This window comes from Ambystoma mexicanum, chromosome 11, assembly GCF_040938575.1.
Source record: "Ambystoma mexicanum isolate Mex_15411 chromosome 11, UKY_AmexF1_1, whole genome shotgun sequence".
NCBI lineage: Eukaryota > Metazoa > Chordata > Amphibia > Caudata > Ambystomatidae > Ambystoma > Ambystoma mexicanum.
In genome coordinates, this window is record NC_090934.1 from 806,005,371 (window position 1) to 806,032,660 (window position 27,290).

Here is a 27,290-nt window from a genome sequence, read left to right on the forward strand (position 1 = left end):
GCAGGATCCTGGTTCCAGTGCAGTGCAGTGAAAATGAATTAAAACATGAAAACCCCACTCTTTGTTTGACCCTTTATATCTTTCGAATGGTGATGCAAATGTGCATGAAATGTTCGAGTTCTGGGGGGCTTGGAACCCAAATTAGGGATCTAAAATGTCATGCTGATCCATCCTGGGGCTCAAACGTTATTAGCCATAGAATGTTCATATTTCCTATGGGTGATAGGTTTCACTTTAAAAATACAGTGACTAGCATCACCCTATAAAATATGTATATATTATAGGGTGGCGATATCCACCCTATAGTTAAGGAGAGTCGGATTCCCATAAGAACCCCTAAAATTCGATCGACACACCCCAGACTGCAAAGTTTCGTAAAAATGTGTTAAAAAGTAAATTTTCCCATAGACAAACAAGATCAATGTTTGCCAAAGTGCATAGCCCAACCCGCTGGACGGATTTGGACCTGGTCCAAAACAACTTGGGCACGAAGCGTTGACCCGCATTCCATGCATGGTTTGGGGTTATTCTGTGCAGTAGTTATTTAAATATTTGATGGAGAAAGGGGTGCTCCAGTCTCAAAAAAAGATAGCTATATCTCAGGGATTTACCCAAAACCTGGGAGTTTTAGAAATGAAACGACCGCAATCTTGTTTTTCTCTCGATGCAAGAGATACGCGGCTATAGCCAAGGATATGGGAAAATTACACGCAGGAAAAAAGCTATTTCATGTCACAACACATGCAAATGGCATCATACTAGATGGGGCACCAAATGAAATTTGGGAGGTGGAGAGGGTCTAAGGACTGAGTTTGCAACAAAAAGCTTTCTGTAGCCTCGAATAGCGGACATCTCAAAGCAAACTGTGTCACAGAAATAGCGTGTGTTGTGGGGTGAAAGGGAGAGAGCTGCGGAGGTGTGGAGACCATCTGGGGAGTGGGGGAAGATGGCACAGATGGGGCGGGCAGGAAAGCATTTTATTTTTTGGCTGTTTGCCAATATTTGCGGCTATAAAGGACTATGGATAGCCGAGGGTCTCTAGTTCAGTACCCGTGGTTACTTTTTTAATGATATTTTTACAGCTATAGTGGCATCAGGGGGTGAAAAATCACTGGTCATGGCGAATGGCCATGGCCAGTGTAACGATTGGCATCCAGGTCTCCCATCCATGCAGTAACCAGGACATACCCTGCTTAGCTTCAAAGTGAGTAAGGCCATGTGGTCCCATAAATGAGCCAACATTACAAGATCACTTAGAGGAAAATGGCCTAAGGGGGCTGGATTCTTCCTTGCTTTGAAACTAAGCAGGGTCCTTCCTGGTTACTGCATGCGTGGGAGACAGTCCACAGTCCCGAATGCTGTGTGTTTAATTAGTTTTAAATATCTTATAACAGATGGCATCTGCAAAAACCATGTCATACGTTGAAGGTTTTGCACTCATAGACAATTTTTTGTCTTGCTGAAATGCATTCCTGTAGTTGTATTCTCACAGTCAAGATGGAGGGGAATAATGCCACATTTGTACATGTTTTGCCTAGCATAGTTCTATAAGAATGTATATTTTTGAGTGACACTAAGGTATGTGTACTTTTTAAGTTAGCTTTATAAAGCACAGTATTCTTGAAAGCCACACATGGGGGTTAGGAGGGGAAATGATGAGAGGGCGAGCAAGTCACTAGCATTTGCCCACAATGTTATGTTATGTTACTTTGCATTTATATAGGGCCTTATATACCATTGGTATGGTCTGAAGGCGCTGGCAGGTTGAACGCCCTTGGGAACCGAAGTTCAGGTCATTAGAGAGAGTCAAAGGTGCGTGTGAGCACCGGGTATGTGTGAAGCTGGTGCGGTATTCGTGTAATAGCTGCTTCTTAGCGGTAGGTGTGGTGGTTGAGAGGTCAAGAGTATGTGTTCGTTCTGGCAGGATTTATCCAGATCGATTGTGGCTGTGTTAGGCCTGAGGAGAACGCCTGGCTGGAGGGTGAGTGACCAGCAGTGATTAGTTAGAGTGATGGGGAGTATGAGGCAGATGTTGGTATGAGAACAGTTATACCGAATGGTGCCATAGTATCTCTGTGTTCTAGTTGAGTGGTGGTGTAAAGAAGAGAGTAAGCGTGGTGATGTGAGATGGTGGGTTATATGCTCATCGGACGTTCCATGCATTCCAAACCATTCCATGTCAATTGCGCAATTCTAAGCACTACAGTCTGCTCCATCGCACTCCAGTCCGCTCCACCGCACTCCAGTCCGCTCCACTGAAGAAAGATCCTGTTATGATCCATGTGGCAAGAGAGTTTACAATCCTGGACACTGGTGGAGTTGTTTTCCCCTGATTGTTGCTGCTTTTCAGGGCACCAGTAAAGGACACATGTGGGTTGACAGCATAGCTTTTTTTCAGAGGACGAACGCAACCCCTCGGGTTTTTTTCAGATTGCCAAGCTTGCTCAAGTATTTGGCTACTAGGATTTTGCTCAGGTTGTCATGTTCCCAGTGCAGACTCTTACTCACAAGACACAAGCACTTGTTTCGTATTGGGATTTAGTTTTCCATGGAATATTTCACAACAGATTGCTGGGTTTTAAAGGTGAGCACCTTTTATACTTTGCCAGCACATTTACTGGAACATTTTCTCTGTCAGGTTATTTTTTTGCTGTTTGTTACTTTTTTTTAAAAAAGTCCAATGTTACTTTGTTATTTGAACTTTCTTCTAAGGAGAAAGTCTAATGAACTACATTTGTAGATTTCATTTTAATATATATATCCACTTACTGTGCGTATATTCATGGGTGCCAGCTTTTGATTTTCGTTTTGGGGCGAAAGTAAGTGGGCATATGTTATTCTTGCAGCCAGTCACTTTTTTACCTTTTCAGTCCTGCTTAAATGTGGTTAGTTGGGGTTGTGTGATGTATCACAACAGTCACAAAGAGACCGGCCATAAAACAAGGGGCTTCTAGCACGCTGCTTAACCAAAGTGAGAGATCCTCAGAAAATAACGTAATCTCAATGTGCATTGTCTAAAACAATGTGAGTTCTCAATGCCTGAAGTATTTTATACATAACAATCCCATTGTCCAAACAGTTAAAAATCAGTTTTTGATTGATCTTTGAGAGATGGGTCACAAGTGTTTTGCAATATATAGAGTGGTGGTGCCCACCAGCCATGGCTAAGGCCATGGCTAGTGGTCTGGTAGTGTTTTAAAATATACAGTGGGCACAGCCATTGACCATGTGTGGAAAGAAATGTACTGAATAACAACACCCTTGAAATGTAAGTAAAAAACTTTAGTTGAATTGACGTTAAGGTGTGCAATAAACTGTAACAAAACCTTGAAATTCAAGGGAAAAACTTTAGTTGCAGGGACGTTAAGGTAAGAACGTAATGCATCAAACCCCTAAAATTCAGCTAAAGCCAACTTAACGTCACCCCCCCTGTTGCGCAGCCTATATGAGGTCAGACTTTAGCCGGGCATAGGAGACCTACAATCAATGTCTCCTCCATTTACACTCTCATCCTGTGTTTTCTGTACCTAATCACATGGGATATTTCACTTACAAGCAAGTTGTCTGTTAAATGTATAAGTGGATGATCTACACCTCATGTCATCTGTAAATATGTTACACTGAATTTCTAACATAACTATGCGTTTGTTCACTACAATGGTCATCATTTACTGTTATGTACATATAAAAACTCAAATACTTTGCAAAAAGAAAAAGCATCAGCTAATTAATAATTAAAAGCTGAAATGTTCATATGAGTAAGAGATATGTGTTTGTCAGCAGCGAGCGGGTTGTTTCCAACAACGGTTGCCCCAGTTGTATGGGCACTCAAAAGGGTCTAAAAACCAATTGATTTATTTTGTGCACTCCTTTGATTCATAGAGGGTAGGACAACCCCCTTTTTATAGCGCAGCCTATGACCACAATTAAGACAACACTGATTACATCACTGGTGACATCACTAATGACATCATCTATGACATACACAAAAGTCAATTTATTAAAAAATGGCATACTATTTAAAGATTACTTTTTCTTTGTACAGTATGTGTTTTATTTCAATTTGAACATGTTATTCACTTATAAACGACACATAGAAAGAAATATACATCTATGTACATGCTTTCAAACAAATGTTGAATTTCTAAAGTTCATTTCTGTTCTATACATATTTAAATTCAATGCCCATTTATGGAAATATATATTTGAATACATAATTGTTCCTTGTTTTAAAGCACTTCTCATGTCATTTAGTAAATGATACGTGTACACATGTTTCTTACAATAAAAATTGTACATATGTTTATTTTAAAATGTAGTAAATATTTGGGTTCAATATTTGTCTCTATTTCTACTAATTATTTTTGTAAATGTATAACCTGGTTATATAATACTTAACTTGTCTTAGATATATGTGGCACAAACAGGCACATTCTAAGCAGTGTACTATTTATAATTCTGATAACGTCTTTTACCAAAGTACTACAAAGGAAAGATACACAAGTAGTGATAAAATGCATGTGTAGCTGTCTACTGTTTTAAACGTTGTTACAAACTATTCTAAAATGCTAATATCACATATGTAGAAATGTAATGGTGGTCTAAATATGGGCAAATACCTAGAGTGATCCTATGCATGATGCAATTAGTTAAATAATCATTAATGTCCTACATTGTGTTAGCAATGTCACCAGTGATGTCATCATAGATGATGTTATCCGTGATGTCATCAGCAATGTCATCAGTGATGCCATCTATGCTGTCATCAGTGTAGTCATTGGCTGTGCAACATGGGGCATGAAGTCAACATCAATGCAACTTAAGTGTCTTACTTTAATTTCAAGGGTTTTGTTATTCAGTAGATTTTTTCCACACACAGCCAGTGGTCATGGCCTACGGCTGTGCCCAATGTCCTTGCAACTAAAGTTTTTTCCTGGATGAATCCTCATAAAACTTTGCAAATAAAGTATATGGTCTGTCTGATTGATCCTGTCGGAGTTTGGTGAGGTTGCGTCAAAGGGAAGCAAAGTTATTGGGGGGTCCCAAAATGTGTGGTTTCTCCCATAGACGCAATGGAAAATATATTTTGCTCATGTCTACAGCCCAAATCGCTGGACGAATATTCCATCAAATATGCGGCAGGAATGGCGGCTTGGTCCCAAAAGCGTGCTTTTGTAAATTTTGTGTAAATCCATCCAATTATTATTTTTTTAAATGACCAAAAATTAGGAAAAAACAATTAGTGATATCGGGGTTCAGTCCGCGGACTCACTTCCCTGTTCGGTCTGTGGACGGGCCTCCGATTTTCCAGTGGGCCGCATGAGGTCTGTGAGGTCTGTGGACATCGGACATGCCCGCTGATTTGATGGTGAAAAGCATGCCATGCATCGTATTTTTGAGAAACGCCCACCATGTTGGATTCACGGGCAGCCGCCAGTGTCCGTGAATATCGGAGTAAAAACATGTTAAAAAACACAACATTGCACTTGTCAAATTAATGAAACAATCTCTGGGGAGGTGAAGGGTGATGAGGGGTAATGGGATATGGCCTTAAAAAACCAAAAAACAGGTGTTTTTCTTCTATGATGACTAAAAAGAGCCCAGGCTTTCCTGCAATGTACACAAACATCGTAGATGTTCGGGGGCATCTCTGCTTATGTGTGCATTACAGGGTTGGAAAGCAGTTTTCGGATGGCTTATAACTTTGGCGCCACTCAATGAAATTGCATGAAATTTAGGAATTCTATTCTAGACCTGATTCTAAATGGTTTTGAAAAGTGTGGTGCTGTTTTGTCAAGGGGGAACCAAATTAGAGGGGGGTCCCAAAATATTGTAAAGGCTTATAAATTTGGTGCCATTTGATGAATCTGCACACAAGTTTGCAAACAGATTTTTCTTCTAGAAGAAAATATTTTTGCAAAGTTTGGTGGGATTTTGTTAAGAGGGGCTAAATTAGAGGGGGGTTTCAGCATTTTTAGATGGCTTGTAACTTTGTTGCTCTTTGACGACTGTGGAGAAAGGTTTTCAGAAAGATTAGAGACCCAACTTTGTATGTTTGTGCAAAGTCTGAATAGATTTTGTCAATGCGGGGCTAAGCTATATGAGTATTATATGCACGTACATTTTGACACTTTTGAAAAAATAAAACGTGGGTGGATTTACAGCAAACTTGTGTATGTAGAATTGGCAAGGTCCTGAAAGCATGGTTCTGTGAATGTGGCTGTGTTTTATTTTTTGACAAGAGTCATAATGTACGTACAAAAAATACTGATATACTATTGGTGACTGAGAAATAGCCTGTGGCCATGGGCAGTGGCCAGGTTTTCCGGGTCATGGCATAAGGTCATGTAGAATGTAGCCTTTGTTACATTCCCAACAGTGGTAAAGGACTGCCACATCCATGATTATCTCTTGGTGCTAAAAGTAGGCACTTCCTCTAGCTCGTCTTCTTGGTCATCTTCATTGTCAGGTGGTCGTGGAGGCACTTGGGGAGGAGGGATGGCAATAGCTGATGCCATTTTTAAGATAAATAGCAGTTTTGCTAATATTCCTCCAAGTATGTGCTGTGTACTAGATTGTTAATGGATAATGAGTAAGAATAGGTGTAGGAGATGCGAAAGGGTACATTTTGAGCATGAAAGTTCCTAGTTGAGCTGAAAAATGCAGGTCTGATCTGTCTGCGAATTAAAAACCCGATCGCGAAGTGCTGACACGTTCGCGTACATGTAATCAAGCCGTGTGCCTGCATGTGGTCACGTGATACTTCCGGATGGTCCGCGATGAGGTCAGACGTTCGCAAACATCGTTTTTAAAGGGACGTTATTGTTAAGTTGCACTAGTAAAAACCTATGAAATTCAATGAGAAACTTTGTTAAAGGGGCGTTATGGTTACAAGTAAAACCGAAAAACCTCAGAATTTCACCAGTTATGGTAAGAAAAGAAACCATAAGTCTCACCACCACCGTGCACTGCTAAGGCCAACACCCAGGACATGAAATATGACATCAGTGATGTCATAGATGAAATCACTGATTACATCAAATATCTGGGACATTTGTTTTTGTTCACTGACATATCTAGATCAGGTGGTTTTGTTCACTGACAGTCAGAATAATAAAATTCAAAAGGTGCTATATATCTAGACGTTAACCTTGTTGTATGTTTTTAAAGTACTTTCCTTATGGTTTGGTCTCAGCTCATGGCCCATGCACATTGGGGCAATAAGCAGGCCTCAATCACACAATTCATTTGTGTACATGAAGATGTACTTTAATGTAAAATGTTCTGGTGATGCTGTTTCTTTGTTCCTTACTTTACTTCCCTGTATGTGCCTCTGATTTGTATGCATTGTGAGTCTTCATAAGTATTGTTTGTACTAGTACAAGTGTGTAGTAAGTCTTGAATTGTTAGCTAGATATTAGATGTTTAAAATTACTCAAAATTCTGATAAGGTAGCATTCATTATTATACTATCCAAAATTACAAGATTATAAATATTGTACTTGTACAGTGCATGCTGCAGCCATTGCCTATGTTTATGTGTGATTAGGTTCCTGCGTTAATAACAAGACTCCAATATAATGTTTTGTTTCGTTGAGTACATTCTTTAATAGATTAAGTAGTTCATGATAGGTCTCTCGATCACTCCTGACATCTTGTTACCAGTATTATACACACAACCCCTTGTAGGGACATTTTATCAAAATTAATTTGATTAATTAAAAGTAATCTCTTTTTTAAAAGTATAGAATAAAGAATCTATTTTTTTAAATTGATTATTGAGCACTTACCTGCCGCAATCTCTCTCCACTATCTGAGCACCTATAAAATTTGATTGATTTACCTGTTTTTTGTTCTGTGCGGCATCAGATTTTGTGGTTTATTATTATTATCACGCCCCAGATGCCGGCGATGAAGGGGAAACCCATCCTTTGGTATTACAGAACAAGCATAGAAAAACTCTTTTTTCGATGGGGCAAACATGAATACTGTAGCTCTGTAATCTAAACATAGTGGAAGAATTAGGTTTCTTCTATTTCTGTAGGATAGATAAAATTCTTTGATCCGTTACTTTTTGTTTTTGAGTTAGATGGTTACTAATTCATGAAGAATATATGTAAAACAAATGATGTTTCAAGTAACAGGGATCCAATGTACAGTACCAGAAGAATCAGATAAAAGAATGGGCAGAAAGAAAACCAACATTGAAATCCATGCAAGGCAATCTGATGATGTTTCTGCATCGGAGATGTCTAAATGTTTTCCTACTCAAACCCACACACTCAGCACCGTGTGATAGCAAAATGCTAATATCTTGTGTTTCATGGGCACTGGTAACATCTCATCCCTGGATACTAACAATCTGAGACTAGTTGAAGTTGGAAGCATTTTAATATTTTTTTTTTTGGTATATTGTGATTCTTGGTATATCCTTCCCAAAAATGCTTCATAGATGTTGGTGCCTGGGTAGCCATGTCTCTTGAGCATGCTGAAAGAGATGATGTCCCCTCACCTGGGATGGCAGTGTAGAGCCTCTTCTGTGCTCTGGTGACCTGTCACTAAAGGCAGTGTCTTGGGATGCGCCCTCTGCAGCTGCATTGCTTGGATGGTCATGCACAATTCCTCCTCTTGATGTCTCAGGTCATACTCTGGTGCTGTATATGGGGACAGCAGTTAGATGGGTAGTCTATAAACTGTGTCCTCTGTCTCCACTTCTAGAGTATGCACCTCACAGACCAGTTCATCAAAGGAATTTGGTTTCTGGGTCTGTTCTCTGAGTTGTGGCAGAAGCATCAGCAGCAGGGAACTTGACCCAGACTTCACTTGTTGCAGTCTGACCAGATTAAGGCTGTTTAGCTTAACTCCTTTCCACTTGAAAGTAAGCTGCAAAATCATCTGAGTCTTGACCAGATATTCTGAAAGGCTCTCATCCTGTTGGAGTCGGTTGCTGTAGTACTTAACCAGTAGCTCCACGCCTGAATGGGGATCCAAACACCCCATCCAGCATGAACATGATGTCCTTTGCTCTGAGGTCTGGAAGATTGGCATGGAGCACATGGATGATTCTCATTGCAGGACCTTGCAGACTCTCAATGACGTGACATCTCTTCTCCCAGTCTGGAGCTCTCCAGTCATGTATCATCTGGTTGGGCTGGTCTGCCCATATCTGGTATTCCTCTTCAACTCGCAGGGTTTGTATCACCCCTGAGAAGGGTCTCAGGCAGAAATGGGAGCCATGCTTGCATGGTGTGGTGATGTCCTTGTGTAACACGTCCTTGAAAGCATCCACCATGGAGGAAGCGATCAATCTGGTGCCTCTATCCTCTTGTGTAGAACTGGTGCACATGCTAGTCCCTGATAATCTAGGGGTACTTGCAGGCATAACCATTTTGGCACCTACAGTGGGAGCTGTGAGATGACTAGGTGCAGAGCTGGGCAATGCAGGGATTCAGCTAGGAATGGTTTGTACAAGCTAGCGTGTAACCCTCTCCAGGTTCTTAATGACCGAAGTGGATAGGACTTTATTGGAACTCCCCTGCAGATAAGGGGCAATGTCTCAGGGTTGACTTCATTAGGGCCATAGCATGCCAGGATACTGGGCCCTGCTAGGTCAGGGGCTTTGCCATGCAATTGACCTGGCCAGTGAGGGACTCTGGGGACTCCGTCAACTTGAGCATCTGATGGAGGGGCGTGCTCCATGGGATGTCACCGGTTATGAGACAACGTTCAGGCTGACTCACCTCCCTCTCAGCCCAGTTGAATAATTGAAGTCGATCCATGAGGATGGTGCCTATGAGGTGTGGTGGCAAATCTGGCATCAAAAATCACCAAAAATGATTATAACTAAAATGCTTACATCTGTATATACAAATCTCTATCCAAAAATGTGTGCAAACGGGTATTTGCAAAAGAAATTGAAACATGCTCTAGCAATCTGTACACTAACCTCTGGAATTAAAAGGTGGAGGTATGAGTAGGTAAGGAGGTGGATAGTAAGGGAATAGGCACACCAAAATTAATCTCTGCAGTGCCTTCCAAAACATGGGCATCGTTCCAACACGCTTGTTGGGATACAAGTATATGCGTGCACAGCAGTACAATTTTCTTGCACATTTATCTTAACTTTAAATACTTAACCTGTCTCCACCCCCTGCTTACATGAGTGTTGGATTACCCTGGTGCACCTCTTTGGGAAGTGGACGTTGGATGAAAATGTAAAGATTGGGATTGTATTTCCCCAAAATTCCCAAAGAAGAATAACTACGGTAAAGTCACTTTAAACACACAAAAGTAAAGGCAGACACAGCAATGCTGGTGTATGGTTTCTTTTGTTGATAGATATTTTATTTACACCAGCAATTTAAGTTTTGTTACAAAAAGGGGGAATCACAAGACAACATATACACTATTGCCATACTTAAGCAGCTGCATTACTAAAAACAGAAGAATTCAGAAATAATAAAGAACATCTTTAAAAAATATAAAATATAGCCCTTAAAATATATAGTCTTCATACAGTGCACTGTACACTATATATCAAATCTTACATGGGAGACAGCCTGGCCAGTGCTGCCTCAAGGTCCTTTCTTTGTTGCAGGTCTTTCTTCTGCTATTAGATGGAGATCTAGCAGGCAGGGCAGAGCGTGTGCGGACCCCAAAGTCCTTCTAGATGAGCTGCATATGCTAAATGCAGCCCAGCAGCCAGCAGCAGTGTAGGGCAGCCCCTATTCGTTTTGATGTCTGGGCTGCATAAGTCAGGTGCAGGCCAGCATTGAAGGTATCAGTTAATATTATTGCCACCAAAAATATCACATGGAACCGCATTGAATTACAGCGTGGGTGGCCCCAAGTCATCATTGCACTCAGGTTGTGTCTGTCCGCAGTGGCCTAGGATATCCACGTGGGCAACCTGGCAGGAGGCTGCCCTTTTTGCGATTGATGTTGCTTTCCCTTCGATCTCAAGGAGCGCTGTGTATCCCAGCTACAGCCTGGGAGTCAGCAGTGACATTGAGCGCCCCCCCGGCCCTGTCACAGGGAGCGCCAATGAACCGTGCCATGATGGTGAAATGAGGTGACGGAAGGTGGCAGTGATTTTGGGTGCTCCCCTTCCTGTCAAGGGAGTACCACACATCAAGCCCTGGCAACGTGGTGAGTGTCTGTGAGCAAGGGCACAGAGATGAGTGCCGGCTTGAACCTCTATCATGAGGGTCGGTCTCTGTCAAAGGCGCTACGCCTGCATCTTTCTCAATGTTCTTTTTTGTTTTTCTTTGTTGAAAGGTTCCCCTGTGATGCATCACGTACCAAGGGATCACTTATTTTTTTCCCTTTCCTTCTGTTTTCTATTTCCTTTGCCCCACTTGAGTCTTTTACAAGGATTTCCTGCTGTAGCTCTCAGCGTTACGTGACTGTAGGTGCTTGATGGCTAAAGGTGCTGTGGGTGGAAACCTGTATGCCGAGCATCACCTGGACTTGTAAAAGGAAACATACTATAAAGGAGGTTGCTGGAGAAAGTGTTACATAGGAGATGGCTACATTGACACAGTCAAATGGGAAATGTCAGAGGGAGAAAAAACAAAAGTTATTTGAACACAAATGACTTTTTTTTTTCTCCCCCAGACATTTCTGGCTATCCGATTCTCCCCACCCCCTTACTTACCTTTTGGCGGCACACTTCGCTGTGTGCTAGTCGACTCCCTGTCTCCCTACAATGCCTGTCCCCTTCACTTCCATGGATGGGAAATGGCGCTGCAGTGTTCTTTTTAAAAAAAGAATGTAACTTTATTTGTTAGAGAGCGCGAGACACCTCTGCAACTCCCGATGCCATTATGGCGAACAAGGGTGCGGGGAAATCCCTGCAACCCCCGCTTTCCTTGTTCGCTATAATGATAACAAATGGTCGCATTGTTTGAAATGTTCAACTACGTCATTTTGGTACAGCTGAAATTCGAACAATTCTACCATTCGTTATTTATTTTTTAACCTTTTATATGGATACCTATGGACATACATGGATATTCTACAGTTGATCGCGTTCAGACTGTCAGCTAGCGGGACACTCTGCATACTAGGGGCCTTGGTCTGAGCTTCTGCAGGCCTTTTTAATGTTCACATGTGCTTGATGAGGCGTGCACCTGTGAGGTCGTGGGCCAGGGCTGGTCGACATGCTCTGAGCATAACCTGGGCACTTGTCCACATATTACACCATAAAAATACTTGCACATCTCTATTTAGTACCCCTGTACTCCTCCATGTATTACATAACTGCTGGAGACCATTGTTTCGTTGTGGCATAAAAGGCTGCATGTTTATTGTAACAAATCACATCACTCATCTACTTCAAACATTACATGATTGTCATCACAGTAAAAACGCTCTTCGGGGAATTGTTCTCCTGGTGTGCGACCAGCTGACTGACTCATCTCTTTCTTGCCCCCCCCCCCATGTTTCCAACCAACTCCACTTTAGGCCAAAGCTCACTCAAACACTTGTGTCCATAACCCACCTGCCCCTGCAGGTGGTCCTGAGCTGGAGGAGTGCTGTTTCTGCTGGTGGAAGCTGAGCCCTCTTACATACATCAAGCACCCTCGCGCTAGGCCTCAGAGGGGCGCTGATCCCGGGAGGACCAAAACACCTCCTGATTTTCCAAGCTCATTTGTAGTCCTTACAGTGCCACTGGTCACTTACATACTGCCATGCCACCGATGGGTACACGGCCATATGTGGCTCCCCCAAGCTCTATCGTCATAGCGCCAGTAGTTTTGTGCATAGGTTCCAGAAGAAAACATCCATGCCAGCTTTTGATAGGTACACCCTATCCTTCTGGTAGTATTCGAGTGACTTCAGATTGCAAAACTTGGCCATTGATTCATTCAACTTTCTCCTAGACTTCTCTACTGCCGATTGAGAATCTGCTCCCATCCATGTTTGTCTTGGGATGATCTCTGACCAGATGATCTCTGAGTCTTCCAAACGGGCCCTCAATTCTTGCAGGGTGCCCATCATCTCTCTCATCAGCACTCCTCTGCCCATAGGTGTATCAGTAAAATGTTGAGTTTGCGGTATCTTGCCGGTAGCCTTTGCACATGCTCTTCTAACTGACCCCATCTCATCCCTGGAACTCCATGCCATTCGATCTTGAAATGTCTTGATGTCATCTGTTCCCTTTCCGGTGTCCATCTTGCTTTAGCCCTCATCAGAAATAAGTGACCAACTACTCATACTGTCTTTCTGCTCCTCCTAGCTGCTGTTTGGTGTGGAGGTATGGGAAATGGGGAATGGATTATTGTTACATTTTTTCTGGCCTTTCTTATCTTTTAAAACAGTGTGACGTCCATCCCCCTATCCTTTTAATAGCTTCCGGCGTCATGCCAACCACTGCATCTGAGGTGGCTGCACCAATCCAGAAGGAGTGGGTTCCGAAGACCCCCTCTGTTGCCCCTATCCCTCTTAACGCACCAGGTTCATGAGGCTTGTAAACTGGAACCGGCTCAGGACTGCCTGTGAGCCTGCCCTTCCTGAGGGTTTTCCGTTTAGATATGTCGCTAGGCAGGTAACGAGACTTCATGGGTTTCCCCTGATGCTGTGTAGAGTGATTAATCTACCTTGCCCGCTCTGATCCGTTTTGGACCTTCTTAGTAGTAGCTGTGCCACTTGTTCTGACACTGTGACATCTTCTAACCAGTCTCTTCATGTGCCTTCATTGCAGCAAAATGATGCTGCTGAATTACCCGGCTCCTTATATTGCCAGCGTTTGCACCAGACGTTCCTGTTACCCCTTTCCTTTGTTCCTCCTTTCCCGGGCTTGCTGCCTGTTTCCCAGGCTTTCTGCGCCTTATTGGTTTTCATGGGCTTGGAGCCTTATTTCACAGGCTTCCACCCACCTCCCCCTACCAGTGGGGGAAGGGAGGGATGCACACCCTGTTATCTGCCACTGCCACTGTCGCCGGCACTTTATTTAATCATACAGGCCGAGGCTACATCTGGTTATGAGGCACACAAAACTTCTCTCCATTGTGTTGCCATGGCCATGTGAAGATTAGCAACATCGGGTCACACACGTGCCACTTTTCAATGCACTTATTTGAATCGTTTTGTGCTGTTATATCGCCCCCCTAATATGCTATAGCTTAACTACTGGTGGCTTGATTCAGTTGCTTAATCCGCCCAAGAAGTGCACTGTGAAAGCCCAGGGACGTCTTGCTTATTTTTCCAGATCTCATCATAGCAGCTCAACACCTCAACAAGGTCAGAAAGGCCATGGGTGTGCCTGCTTCACTTGTTTTCCTCTCTCACTCTCCACCCTAAGAGCTCTGTGGGGCAAGCTGGAACCCTTTTCGTTTTGCACCTGGCATCACCACACACACACACACACACACACACCTGCTCCCCATACGCCTCAGAGGAAGCCCTGCTGGCAGGTTCTCGAAGGCTGCTTCAGGGAAGTCTAGGGCACGAAGCTCTGACAAAAGGTGCAGTTTCTTTTCTGCAAAGGGATGGTGGGTGCAACGTTGTGAAGTAGGGAGAGGGGACCTGGTGGCGTTCTCTTTCTGGGCGCGATCTGGTGCTCCATACTGCTGCCTACCTGACTGCTATACAGGCAGGCAGGCTACCATTTCATAGAGCTTAGGGCGGTTTTATAGCTCACTAAAAAAGGGAAAGAGAACCATGGCAGTCATAAGGGCAGAGCCCCAGGTAAGGCCTGGTGTTGGCCCCACAGCTCCTGACGAGGACGGCAGGCAATGCAGCCTGCTTAGGCAGGCCCACTGCGGGAAGCGTCCCCTCAGCTCTTTTTCGTATTTTTGTCAGCATTCTCCATTTATATCATTCCAGGGTCCATTCCACCTTAGGGGTGACCTGTGTCCATTATACCAATGTCCATAACATTGTTTTGTCAAAATCTGTTTGCTAGCTAGTGTCCCCATGCAAGAACGTATATTTAGTGGCGGCTTAACATTTTTATTTGAACTGTTATTCGCTTGCTCTTTTCTTCAAGCCTATTTGCAATTTTAAATCACACAAAAGTGAACATAAAAGTAAATCAACACTGACCTTGAAAAAGAACCTAATAAACGTACTAACGGATTTTCCCCATACTGCTAATTTCTTGAAATAAAATGATCTTACATTTGCTAAATAAAGCGTGTGTGTATGTACAATGTAATTCAACAGCACTTAAAACTCGAGGCATGATGTCATTTCTAAACTTGGATCATAGCTAAGGAGCGAGGGGGTTTCAGGGACAGAACAAGATTGCGTTGGGAGGGGCAGCAGGGGATCTGACATGATGGATGTACACTGGCATACTTTGATTGCTTTCTCGACCACTGCATAGAAATATTGCACTAGCTCGGAGATGTGCTTGTCTACCTTCCCAACACCACTTGACAAATGTTATTAAGGGTTCCATTTTACTTGTCCTTTTGACCATTGGAGTTTGAAGAAGACCTGGCCACTGTAAGGAGACTACCTCCCAATGCCTGTGTCCAAGCTTGACACCCCCTTTCAGTAGCATTCTCTCCCCTCTTCTCTTTATTTGTTTTCAAACACTGAGGGAAGAGGGCTTAGGCTTCACCCTCTTATTTTCACCCATGAAGGATGAAGGTCTGAGTCGGACCTGACAGTACCTGATCTGTAACCGCAGGCTACACATATCTCAAAGGAAAGCACCTGCCTCGCCGAGGTACCTTAAGAGTGTGGTAGGCGTTGACTATAAACACGGCAGTTTCTGTATATTTTTAGACATGATTCAGATATAGGTGATTTGCCACTTCCATTTGAAGTTCTGAGAGTTGTACTCTGTGGGTGCTCACTTGCTCAATCGCCTCTCTTACAGAGTCCCTGCAGTCATGTTTAGCCCATAGAAAGTGGTAAAGCTAGCAGTTCCCTCAACAGAGACCTTGTTTGTATCTCATAGTGTACCTAACACCTCATTCTGTGTGGCTCCATGAGCTGTAGCTTAACCCCCTTCTGTCTGCATGTGAACCTCACACCTGATCACTGAGTTAGTTCCCAGTCTCTTGAGGTATGGGACCTTGTGAATGAGGTGCGCCTTTCCCGAAACACAGATAAAACAGTATTTGTGCCAGACGTCTCAACATCTGATTTTTAAACTACATTCTTTTTTTCTTCTTTTATTTTTATTCCTTCTCCTGTATTTAATTGATTCTGCTTTTCTATCCTTTTTAATTGGATTCCTACATTTTCCGTTAGCTCCTTCTTTGCTACAAACATTTTTTATTTTTTCTCCCTAAATATTTCTTTATTTCATTCTTTCTACAACTCTGCCTTTCTATTATCTGAAATGATTGCCTCCTTTTTGGCACCCTCCTTTTTTTTATTTCCTTTCTTACACAATGTTTCTGCACCCTATCCTTTTTCTTTTCTTCTTTTCTTCTGTTTGAAACTGGATGTTGTAGGATGGAAAGTTTTGAATTAATCATAGCCTCTGGCATTGCTTATGGAATCCCTCTATGGCATTACAAGAAAGGAAAGACGACATGCAAGTCAGGCTGTGTTCCACCCCAAAAGGGGCTTTCCTGCCCCAACCACCAGGTTGTATCCCTTGTGCATGAAAGTGGGATTTTACAACCAGGTCCAACAGATCTTCAAAATACATCTTAATTCCTTGGATGTATCTACAAATCCTACTGTCAAATATGCATTAAAACAAGCATTGGCAAAGCCAATAGATCTGGCATTTTTTGTTGTTCATTGCATTTTACATTGAAATCCATAAATGAAATAAATGTGTATGCCTTGCCATACCTTGGATGTAATTTAAAAGTAACTAAAATGTCTGCAAGTTAGACACATATATGATATACTACAAAAGGAAACTGCCATAATCCACAGTGTTTTTTCTATGTCTGCTACTTATGTAAAGTTCCTGCTTGGACAAATATGCAGACATTTCAAGCAATTGATTGTTATGTAGCGCTGAAACATTTACTGCATTTACACCGATAATGTAGACTGCAATAAACCACAAACACAAAAGATATTGGTTTTATTTTGGCCTTCAGTCGTATGTCTTCCTGAACCGATAACAAAACAACATTTGCGGAGACTAGTCATCAAATTTATTACAAATAAACCGAATTGGCTAGATATGATGTTCACATCTCATACCTTACACAATGACATACTTAGAAACACTAAAGCTATTGAGAAATACATATTTGTATCATGTTGTGTTCATAGCACAAGATATCAATGTGTCATTTCCGTTCTTGATAAGGAGTAAATAATTTATGCTAACTGTAAATGCTATTTCTAGGAAATATCTCAAAACGTGCGAATGCTTAGTTAACAATGATTAACTTAAAAATGCAGCATGCAAGTGTGTACCGTGTGCTCAATGCTGTACCTGTTTTTACAGTGCCATTAAAACATCTTCACAAGTGGGAATATTTATTCAGAGACAAAACATTATCATACTACCAGCAGAGATGAAAGACCTCAAGGCTTTGGCATCTAATAATCAGCTACTTTGTTTTAATACTGCTATGTGAGATCCAAATGAAAGTTAAATATGCCCTATGTTAGCTTAAGTCAACAATTGACGATTGTTTGTTACAGAACAATTCTTACACTTAAATGCTATATTTGAGAAATTGTATTTACCACATCTTCCCTTGAGGTCCTTATGCAAATGTAGTGGAAGGTGACGGAAGAACTGTAAAGTTATTCTGTGCTCGCTGAATGATTGGGTGGTCCAATGCCATGCTGTGTGTTTGTTTACCTGTTATCTCACATCTCAGCAGTGGTTTAAACCTCCAGGATCTTGTACTATTAAATATATTAAGCACATGAAGTGTGTTGACACATTGACTAATATCAGTTCTGTGATGTCTTTAAAACTAATGTTGAATATGTTTAATAAGCATAGATGTAATCTACTTGAACCTGTATTTGAACAGGATGTCGTGAAAAGCAGCTTGACCTTCCAGCTGATAATGGCGATAATATAAACAATATGATCATGGCATCTAGGTTGCTTTCAAAACAATTGTATATTCCTTATGTAATTGCCTCTAAATTCTGACATAATGTACACCAAGGCATGATGGAATTGCACTTGGCTGGATGCTTGAAATTGGGAGCTCATGACCTGCACATCTCCAACATCTGTTAGCACTCGGTATGTGTGCTTCAGGTGGAGCAGGCATTTTGTGGTTTTCCAGGACAAGCTAGAAGCAGATTTGGTTGCTTTAGGTTGGCCCCAGAAATTAACTGGATCTCAGATCCAGTGCTGATGAATACTGGGAGTTTATGCATGTGCTACATTGGAACAATTATTGCAGGCTAGAGAAAAAGTAATGGTCAAAACAGAATTAGAGGACATTGGAGTGATTGCTAGTTTCTTCATATTGGGCCTCATTACGACCCTGGCGCTAAGGGGTCTGCGCCAGCGTTAGCTGCGCGGACCCCTTACCGCCAACTACGAGTTCCTGGAGCGCCATGGTCATTTTTCCGCCCGCTTTTTGCGGGCGGAAAAATCCATGGCGCTCTGGGACCTTGGTGTTAATTACGCCACCGTATTTTACGGTGGCGTAATTAACTCCTTCCCCACTCCCATTGAGCCCTATGGGGCCGAAATGGGAATGGGGAAGGGTAAATGGGTCAATGGGGACTTACCGCCCCGCCGACCTCGGAATGGGGCGGTAAGTCCGCCATCCGCCATGGCGTAAAGGGACTTTGCGCCATGGCCGGAAAGTCCGTCGCTGGCGGAAAAAATCCGCCAGGGTCGTAATGAGGGCCATTGTCTTTTACAACTGGCAAGTGCACACATTTGCATGCATATGGTCTTACCCCACTGCATTGTATGTCCAGGTGAATTTTGTTTGTAATTTTGGGTGGCATGAACATGTTATTTCTGACTGCGGAATTGTGTGAAGTTCCATATACTACACTTCAAACACTTGTAAAGCATGATATTTGTTTTGGTATTTGGCTCCGTTATATGGCAAACATATAGATGCAAAGAAAAGAGAGAGAAGGTGATTTAGAAAGCAGAATATATGGTTGGAATGGCACATTGCAATCCTGGGCATTTATTGGGAAAGCACCATTTGTTCTTTTGTTTTCCCTCATGGCTATATGAACTAATCAGCGGTTGTTTGATTATAATTGTGTTTCAAATCACGTGCCTATACGTCTGAGAGACATGCAGTGATCTTTCTTTTGCTTATAGCTCACACAGGGAGAGGGTGGACCTGATGTGCTCCTACCTTAAACATGGCATGCATCGCCATCTATGTTCCACCAATCAAGAGTAACAATGTTGTGTCCTCATGCAGGCCCTGTGTGTCTTCAGCCCTGTCCACAGAGGAGCAGGAAGCATGTGAAGCAGTACTCAGATAACCCCCTATTCCTGCAGTCCTCTGGCTGAAGCAAACACACCCCTGTCTGCCATATTCCTTGAGTGCTGTAGCAAAAGCGCAGGTTCACTCCCCATTCCGTATTGCAGGTGTGGAACACTGTGAAAGATTGACACGTGGTGAGGTTGAGATAACAAGCTTTTTTTAATTTTTAATAATTAATAAAATGATATGGATACACCATCTGATAAGGGGTGGTCTGCGAATCAGACCTTCTGTTTCATAAAATCGCCATGCCATAAGCATAGTGCAAGCTTGTGCCAGACCCCTGCAGGGATGACTTCAGGGGACACAGCCTGTGATTAAGAAACAAAAGGAGAGGCAGGTGCTGCAAAAGGTATGATAGAAATGTGCCTGGCTCTCAGTGCCTTCAATTTCCAGACTCCTACCTATAGTTACGCCACACCACCTTGTTTGAGCCCGTCTTGATTTCTCGTCACACTTAAAGCACTGATCACTGTCATTTCAAGCTGTTACAGTGAACTGATGCTTTACAGCTAGGTTTACACTATACAAAATCTAGAGCATACATTATCATTCAATTTCTCATAGCTATACAACTCAATTCTATGTGATCACTGCGCCACCGAAAATGTTGACCAAATAAAAGCTGACTGCAATTACGGCAAGGCGCAGTGATCACATAGATAACCTATTCCCTTTTCCCCTTACTCGCTTACTGTTTCCTTTTGGCGGCACACTTCTGTGTGTGCCACTGACTCCCCTCGATCCCTGCAATGCCAATTCCCTCTCAATTACGCGCGTCAGAACTGGCACTGCAGGGACCTTTGGTATTTTGGTTTTTCTCATTTTATTTTACCTTTCTTGTCCCCCGATTTCCATGTGATGGAAGCAGGGACACCCCTGAAACCCTCCTGAAACTGAAACTGAAACTGAACTGAAACTGTTATATGTGGCACATGTCACATGCCACGTTCAGCTCCAAACCCTACTCCCTCAGATTCCTTGCAGCTCACATACAGAAACCAGGAAGCTCTCGCAGCTTCCTGGTTCCTGTTTGTGAGCCACATGGAGGAGCAGAGGCAGCCTGGGAGGATGGACCGAAGCTGCAAGAAAAAGGTAAAAGGCTTTTTTTGTGTAATATGATGTGTGCTTTGCATATGTGAAGTGTGTGCAAGATGTATGTATGCGAATGGTGGGTGAATGAGAAGTGATGTGATGTGTGTTTCTGAATGTTCTGGGTGGGTGGGTGTGTGCCTGTGTAGACAATGTAATGAGTGGATGTAAGAGAAGGTGTGAGTGACTGATGAGTGGGTGAATCAGAAGTGATGTGATTTGTGTTTTTGGGTGTTCTGGGTGGGTGGGTGTGTGCCTGTGTGCCTGTGTACAGAATGCAAGGAGTGGATGTAAGAGCAGGCGGTGAGTAACTGGTGGGTGAATGAGAAGTAATGTGATGTGTGTTTTTGAATATTCTGGGTGGGTGTCGGTGCCTGTGTAGAGAATTCAATGAGTGCATGTAAGAGAATGTGTGAGTGAGTGACTGGTGGGTGAATGAGCATACATGTGGTAGTGTGTGTTTGAATGTTCTGGGTGGGGGGTGGTGTGTGCTGTGTGCTGAATCCACTGTGAGTGAGCGTGAGGGGAGATGTATAGGTGAGCGACTGGTGGGTGAAAGGGGATGCATGTGTGTGCAAGGCCCTGGGAGACTGGGGATAACTGGTCATTTTCGCCACATCCTTTATTGACTTTGCATGTTTTACTGGTATTTTTGGGCAAAGGCAAGTTCATGTATGCCATTCTCTGGCTAGACTGGCTTTTTGGTGCCCTCAGTCTAGCCATTGCTTACTATGGCATGACTTTTATTACTCGGCATCTTTAAAAAAGCAAGCAGGATAAGTAGCGTTACCTCGCTAGGCTGATGTTTTGGTGTAGCAGCCTGAATATTCTTCACTGTAGCATGACTTTTTATTAACTGAGCATCTATGATGCCTCAAGCAAAATAGTGTTCTTATGGGTCTAGATTGGCTTACATTGGAACCGGTTTTGACATGTTTTCCTATTGTGAAAGGTCCCTTTTAATGGCCAAACCAAAAGGAGTTTGTACATACATAGGAGTACTGGCATATACTGGCAGAGCCAGGTTTGTGCCCAGTGCCAGTAATGATACTATAGAAAAATGTCTTAAAGAGAACATAAGTATGGTCTTATATTGGAATACTAGCATATGTTGGTGGAGCCAGCATGGAAATGTATAGGCAAAGTCACCATACACATGTTTTTTATACTGGCATATATTGCGGAGACCGGCATGATAATGCATTGGGAAATGCCCTGTGGACTTTTGATAACTTGCATCTATTGTACTTCTTTTCATGATTTACCTTATACCCTACAAGACTGATAGTTGGCCTTTTGCCCACATAGTTGACCTTTTACCCACATTTTCCCAGAAAGTGTGCTGTGTAATGCACCATGTTAACCCATTATTCAAAACATTTACTCTGTGGAGGGAGAAGAATCCCCCCGTATCCCACCCAGCCCATTTTCATTAGTTTGGGCTCCTTCGCTATGCTCAGTCGCAATCACATATTGGCTGGTGTGTTTGTGGACCAGGCACCGCCCCCTTCTCTTTATAATACATTCAAGATTTAAGCTTTGATTTAAAAACATATTTTCTTCTTTCACTTGCAGTAGTGTATGCCCCTGCAGCGGCATAATCATCATGGACATTTTGCACACGTGGTGGTCGGCCTAGCCTGGGGTGTGGCATGCTGTGTGCTTTGTTAAGGATCTTGGGGGGAAGGGTGTGGCCCACAGCATGACTCACAGGGGAGCTGCCAAATTTTGTGCTATGCCACTGGGCACCACTGGGTCTAACAAAGGGGTAGTGTGGCTTTGCAGTGCGCGCCTTGAAGTCTGCCAGTGAGTCCTCAGATGAGAAGCAACTTGTGGGTGTTTTCACTTTTAAATAACTGTGTAGTGCTATGAATTTGTGTGCAGAAATTATACTACATTAAATGGTGTTTTTTTTTTTTAAAGTCCTCTGGCACCCAGTATTACGCTTAGATAATATAAACTATGGAGGAGGGTCTTGGGTATATTGAAAGAACCTTTCCTAGGTTTTATACTCCAGCCAAGATAACATTATCAGGTGCACTCTTATCTGTGTACGCAGACAAGTCTAGTAGGTTTATTCTATCGTAGTGGTAGCTGAATCATACATACATTTATAACCAGACAATTTTGTTGATACTAAATCCGAGTCAATGATTTAATTTTCAGGCCTTGCTCGTGCAGCATTTTTCTTCTGGTTAAACAGCAGTGCACGCCTTCCCAGGTCAGTGCTTTTTTGGCTTGTTTAACACAGCAACGCCACAGATAATATGTACTTCTGTGTCCCATGATCTATAGATGTTTCATACACTAGCTGTAGCCTGTATTACAGATTTCGGTTACCCTGTTAGAAATACTGCAATTTGTAGGATTTACATATAGACCCCATGTCGAATCTCGAAAATGGCATCCACCAAATGAATAATCGTGGACAAATCATGCCTCCCTCTGTGCCTCGGTTCTTATATCTGGCTGAAATGAGAGCACCTGGAAATACGGGTGCTAGATGCATCTAAAAAATCTCAAGGTCGTTTGCCATCACTTCCTGTGATGTCACTTGGGGCGGGGTCAAATTACATGACTTCTGTGATGTCATCACTGGGTCAAGGGTGGTGTGATGTCCCTTTCGCTACCCCAGGCATTTTGGTGAAATGACGTCCTTGGATCACTCTTGATGATTGGGAGAGAAGCTACACAATAACACAATGTGTGCCTCTTCTCCTATAGCCTATAGTCGTTCTGATAACATAAAAAATAATCAATACAGATGTTTATTTATTTATTGTTTTCTTTTTCAGATAGTGACCATCCTTGCAAACATGTCAGTTTTGGACCAGTCAGCCTCTGAAATAATTCAGGAAAATGGTGAGTGCAATGGACATCTGTTATAATCATGTAGCAGCAGTACCCCCTCTTGGTCTTCCATGCCCTGCAGGTCTGTATTTGAATAGTACAGTGGTTCAATATTTGAATGACAGAGGGCCTCATTACAAGTTTGGTAAAACCGGCAGGCTGCCGCCAAACTTGCGAATGTTTCTGGCGCCTGCAAATGGGCAATTACCAGGCCATTACAGCCCTGCCAGACCCAGTAATTGCTCATTCACGGCCACCGGAATGAAATGCTCCCCATTCCCATTGAGCCCAATTGAGCACTATTCAGAATGGTGCCGGTGAATCCAACATGCTCGGCTCGCGGGTGCCGGTACGCCCGCCAGTCCTGGTGGGCGAGAAAGCACCCGCGAGCAGAACTCGTAGTTTACCAGTCCGGTAACAACGGTAAACCGGCAAATTTATAACGAGGCCCATAGAATTAACAAAACATTGCTATTTTTGGGACACCTTAATATAATAAAGTTGTTTCAACAAATGTTCACAATAATTTAAACTCTTTTTTAAACTTGTAAGAGAGTGTGAATAAATGTAGCGCCTCTGTTTTTAAATAAATGACACTTTAGCAATGTATCACTTGGCAGCAGCTTCCTACTTATTGTATGTTTTCGACCAACCCTTTAGATCACTAAACTGTAACTCTTCTCAATTGAATACAACAAATGCAAATATTTCTTCTATCCCTACATGGCAGGCATTCATTGCCGGATCAAAACATATGACTACATTAATTCCCTGTTGGAATAAAGGTCAGCTTGGATGACCCCCTTTCCTGTAGTCCTCGTCACCGTCCTTACATCTATCTGACTTTCTCCCTACTATCCTTCCCACAACATACTGAGAGATGAGGCTTGTTTTGTCTTCGTCCTCTCTTTCGGTTGTTGAAACCCCTCCATCCCTCCATCCCCCCCTCCATTCCAACAGCCTGTTTAATATCAAGCCATTCTGATAAAGCGGATGGAGGGAGCGAGGGAGGTAGGACTGTGACGAGGAAGAGTAGGACTTGGAATACATATTACTGGTTAATAACCAGGCCATTAAACTAGAGTAGCAATTTATGTTTAGGATCATTTGTACCACAATTCAGTTATCCATAATTTTCTAAGCAAACAAGGTGGGATCATAATAATCACAGCAAACAGTGTATTAAAGTATTCTGCCTAGAGAAAGGAATACCTCCAGTTAATTGAATCATAACTATGTGCACCAAATTAGCAATTATCCAAGAAACACGGTATGTTTCAATATTTGTATCAAGAAGAGGATTGGTAAACATTTGAAGTTTCACTGATTAGAGTAGAAATACTTAGGTTTTTGCTGTCTTGTACTTAAATATTTACAGAAAGTTGATATCCAGTTTAAGTCATAAGTTTATTTAATTTTTTCGCATGTGAACTAATGTAGACATGTATAATTTATTTTTACATGTTGCCCTAAAATGACAGTCTTTAACCAAAAGCCCGTAATATTCTGTTCTTTCTGCAGTGGCTGCATATTTTAATTATGCACTTGTACAGAATCTGGGGCCACATTTGCCATCTAGTACTTGCAATCTGAACTGTAAAATACCTTTTGTGGTGGTGTTTTAGTCTCGCCTAATATAGGCTAAAATAAATGCTGCAAAGTGGAGAGGATGGCTTCAGAGTACGAATACCTATCCAGTTGTAACATGCCGTTTTCATGCGTTTTACATTCTTGCCCTGCTCTCTGTAATCTCCTGCATGCAGAGTGGAGGTAGAATGTTGGTCTGGAGAGATTAAGGATCTGATGGGTTGCTTCTGTAGGGGCCTCTTACTTGCTGTTTCTTACCTTTAACTGCTGCTTGAATAAAGACACATTTCATATATGATGGAGTGTTGGCTGGTTCCTGAGCTGCCTCCTATACGATTTGTGCCCAGAATTTCTCGCACACATTGGGAAAGAGGGCTTTACTAGTTCAGGACTCGATGCAGTGAAGCATGAATTGTGCCACTTTTCACTAAAAACAGAGAGCAGAAAGACAGAGTCACTTTCATTGTTTTACTGATACGGTTTGCATAGATCACAAAACGTGGGTCGCTCTAGGACAACTTGCACACACTTTGGAGAGCCAAGTTTTCACTAGGCCCGAGAGGTTTCTTCTCCACTTGTTGGCAAGTGTAATCATCGGACCAATGGTCTTGTTTACCGTTGGGTCACTTGTACGACTGTTTTTAGTAGAATTTTAATGTCGTCATTTATTTATTTATATGTCCTCCACAACTGTTCCTAGTTGCTGCATAACAGAGCTGAGCAATTGCTTACTATTCCTTACTTGGTTTAGTGTATTCACTTTACATTCACTTAAATGTTTGCAATCTCTTTCAGGTGCATGCTAGCCTGCGATTGGGATTGTTACTCAGATATTTTGATGTTCTATTTTGTGGTTTACACTAAGTGGTGTAACACAAAAATGTGTGGGTCCCATGTGGGGCACTGGACCACCAAGCATGCACAAATCCCAATGCCCATGATGATCAAGCTGTTTCAGGGGTGCACTGAACTAGGTGAAAGTATGTTTTTTATTCAAAGCATACATCTTTCACCTAGAGTAGAAGCAGGGTGGCTGTACATGACCCCTGACACCCAAATGTCCCACCCACCTCTGTGCATGACCAGTAATAGTGCAGTGATGATATCATAATAAAGCCAGCGGGCGTGGCCTGGAGCTCATGGTGTGAAGAGACATAGACGCCGAGCTCCGGCCATGGCGCCGTATCTTGATCCTTTTTCGATGGTCGGAAGAACTCCTACAACTTAAAAATATAGTCACGGGGGTGTCGGAAGCGGCGCCTGTCACGGTGCAGCATACCAGCAAAAGAATCAGACTACTGTGGACGAGCAATTTCACTCGATCCGACCCCCCCTACCTGAAATGCATTCAAGATGGTGGCCGATCCCTGAAACCGGCGCCCTCTATGCCGGGATCGCCTACCGCCTTCACCTTAAGAGGCGTACATCTGCAGCAGATCAAGGGGAGCCGTGGAAACCAGAAAGTAGTCCATCCTGCCGGGGAAATACGAATAGACCCATGCCGGCACTTGAATCCAGGCAACCTCGCCAGTAAATGAGGAGGTACCGAACACCTGACCCAGAGGACGGGAGGATGACTCCGGCGCCAGGGACCGACTGAGACACACGTCTGCTTCGGAGCCACGGTAGACCGCAAGCGAGAGCCCCACCCGTGAAGTGGAGCACCGCAGAGAAGAAGGAAGCACCCTTCAGGACTATGGGGAAGTTGATCACGTAACACATGCTAGCCCTGACAAGCGAACAGAGGCATCTCCTCCCACACAGCCTGCGAGCCAGCCAGCCCCAGCGAAGAGAACGCAGACACACAAGAGGTGAGAAGGGCTCCGGGGCGCGCACGCAGACGGCATAGGTGCTGGGGCAGTCATACATAGTAAAACATTGGCACGCACCAACCCCACGGTGGAGACCCCCCCCCAGAATTAATCAGGAAACACAGAATTGCGCCCTGGGCGCCCACAAGCGAACACCAGTTCCTCACAGTGGGAGCTCCACACAGCACAGTCATGCTGGGTGAGTCATTGTTACACCTGAAACACCGAACCATTGAAACCAGAGGGCAGCTAGACTAGTCCCTATACAAGCAAAGGCCTCCACCAAATTAGGCCAGAGTCATACGCCAAGACCTGAAACCCGGCACACGGGCCGAAACTGAAAACCAGTGCACACTGCCTCCGTACTACACTGTGCATTAATCCGCTGAAACCACACCATGTCCTCCAGAAGCAAGGGGAAGTCATCCACCATGGACACAGGGCACAGGACAAAGGCCCCAATTCAATCCCCCTCATCAACTCCCAATCTATCGCAAGTAAAAGAAGAGGAATCTAAAGACAGCCAAGTACTGGAAGCTATAGCTGGACTACGAACATTTATAGACACAAACATCGATGAAGTCAA

General features: G+C 43.1%; 1 protein-coding gene across 2 annotated transcripts in view; it reads left to right on the forward strand.

Moving 5' to 3' along the window:
* The window catches only part of INSC (INSC spindle orientation adaptor protein), a 1,941,980-nt gene that overhangs the window by 1,826,900 nt on the left and 87,790 nt on the right, over nucleotides 1-27,290 (forward strand). For both annotated transcript variants that reach the window (XM_069623742.1, XM_069623743.1), the window contains exon 10: nucleotides 23,252-23,318. In XM_069623742.1, coding sequence (XP_069479843.1) covers nucleotides 23,252-23,318 — 67 coding nt within the window. The remainder of the gene's footprint in view (nucleotides 1-23,251; nucleotides 23,319-27,290) is intronic.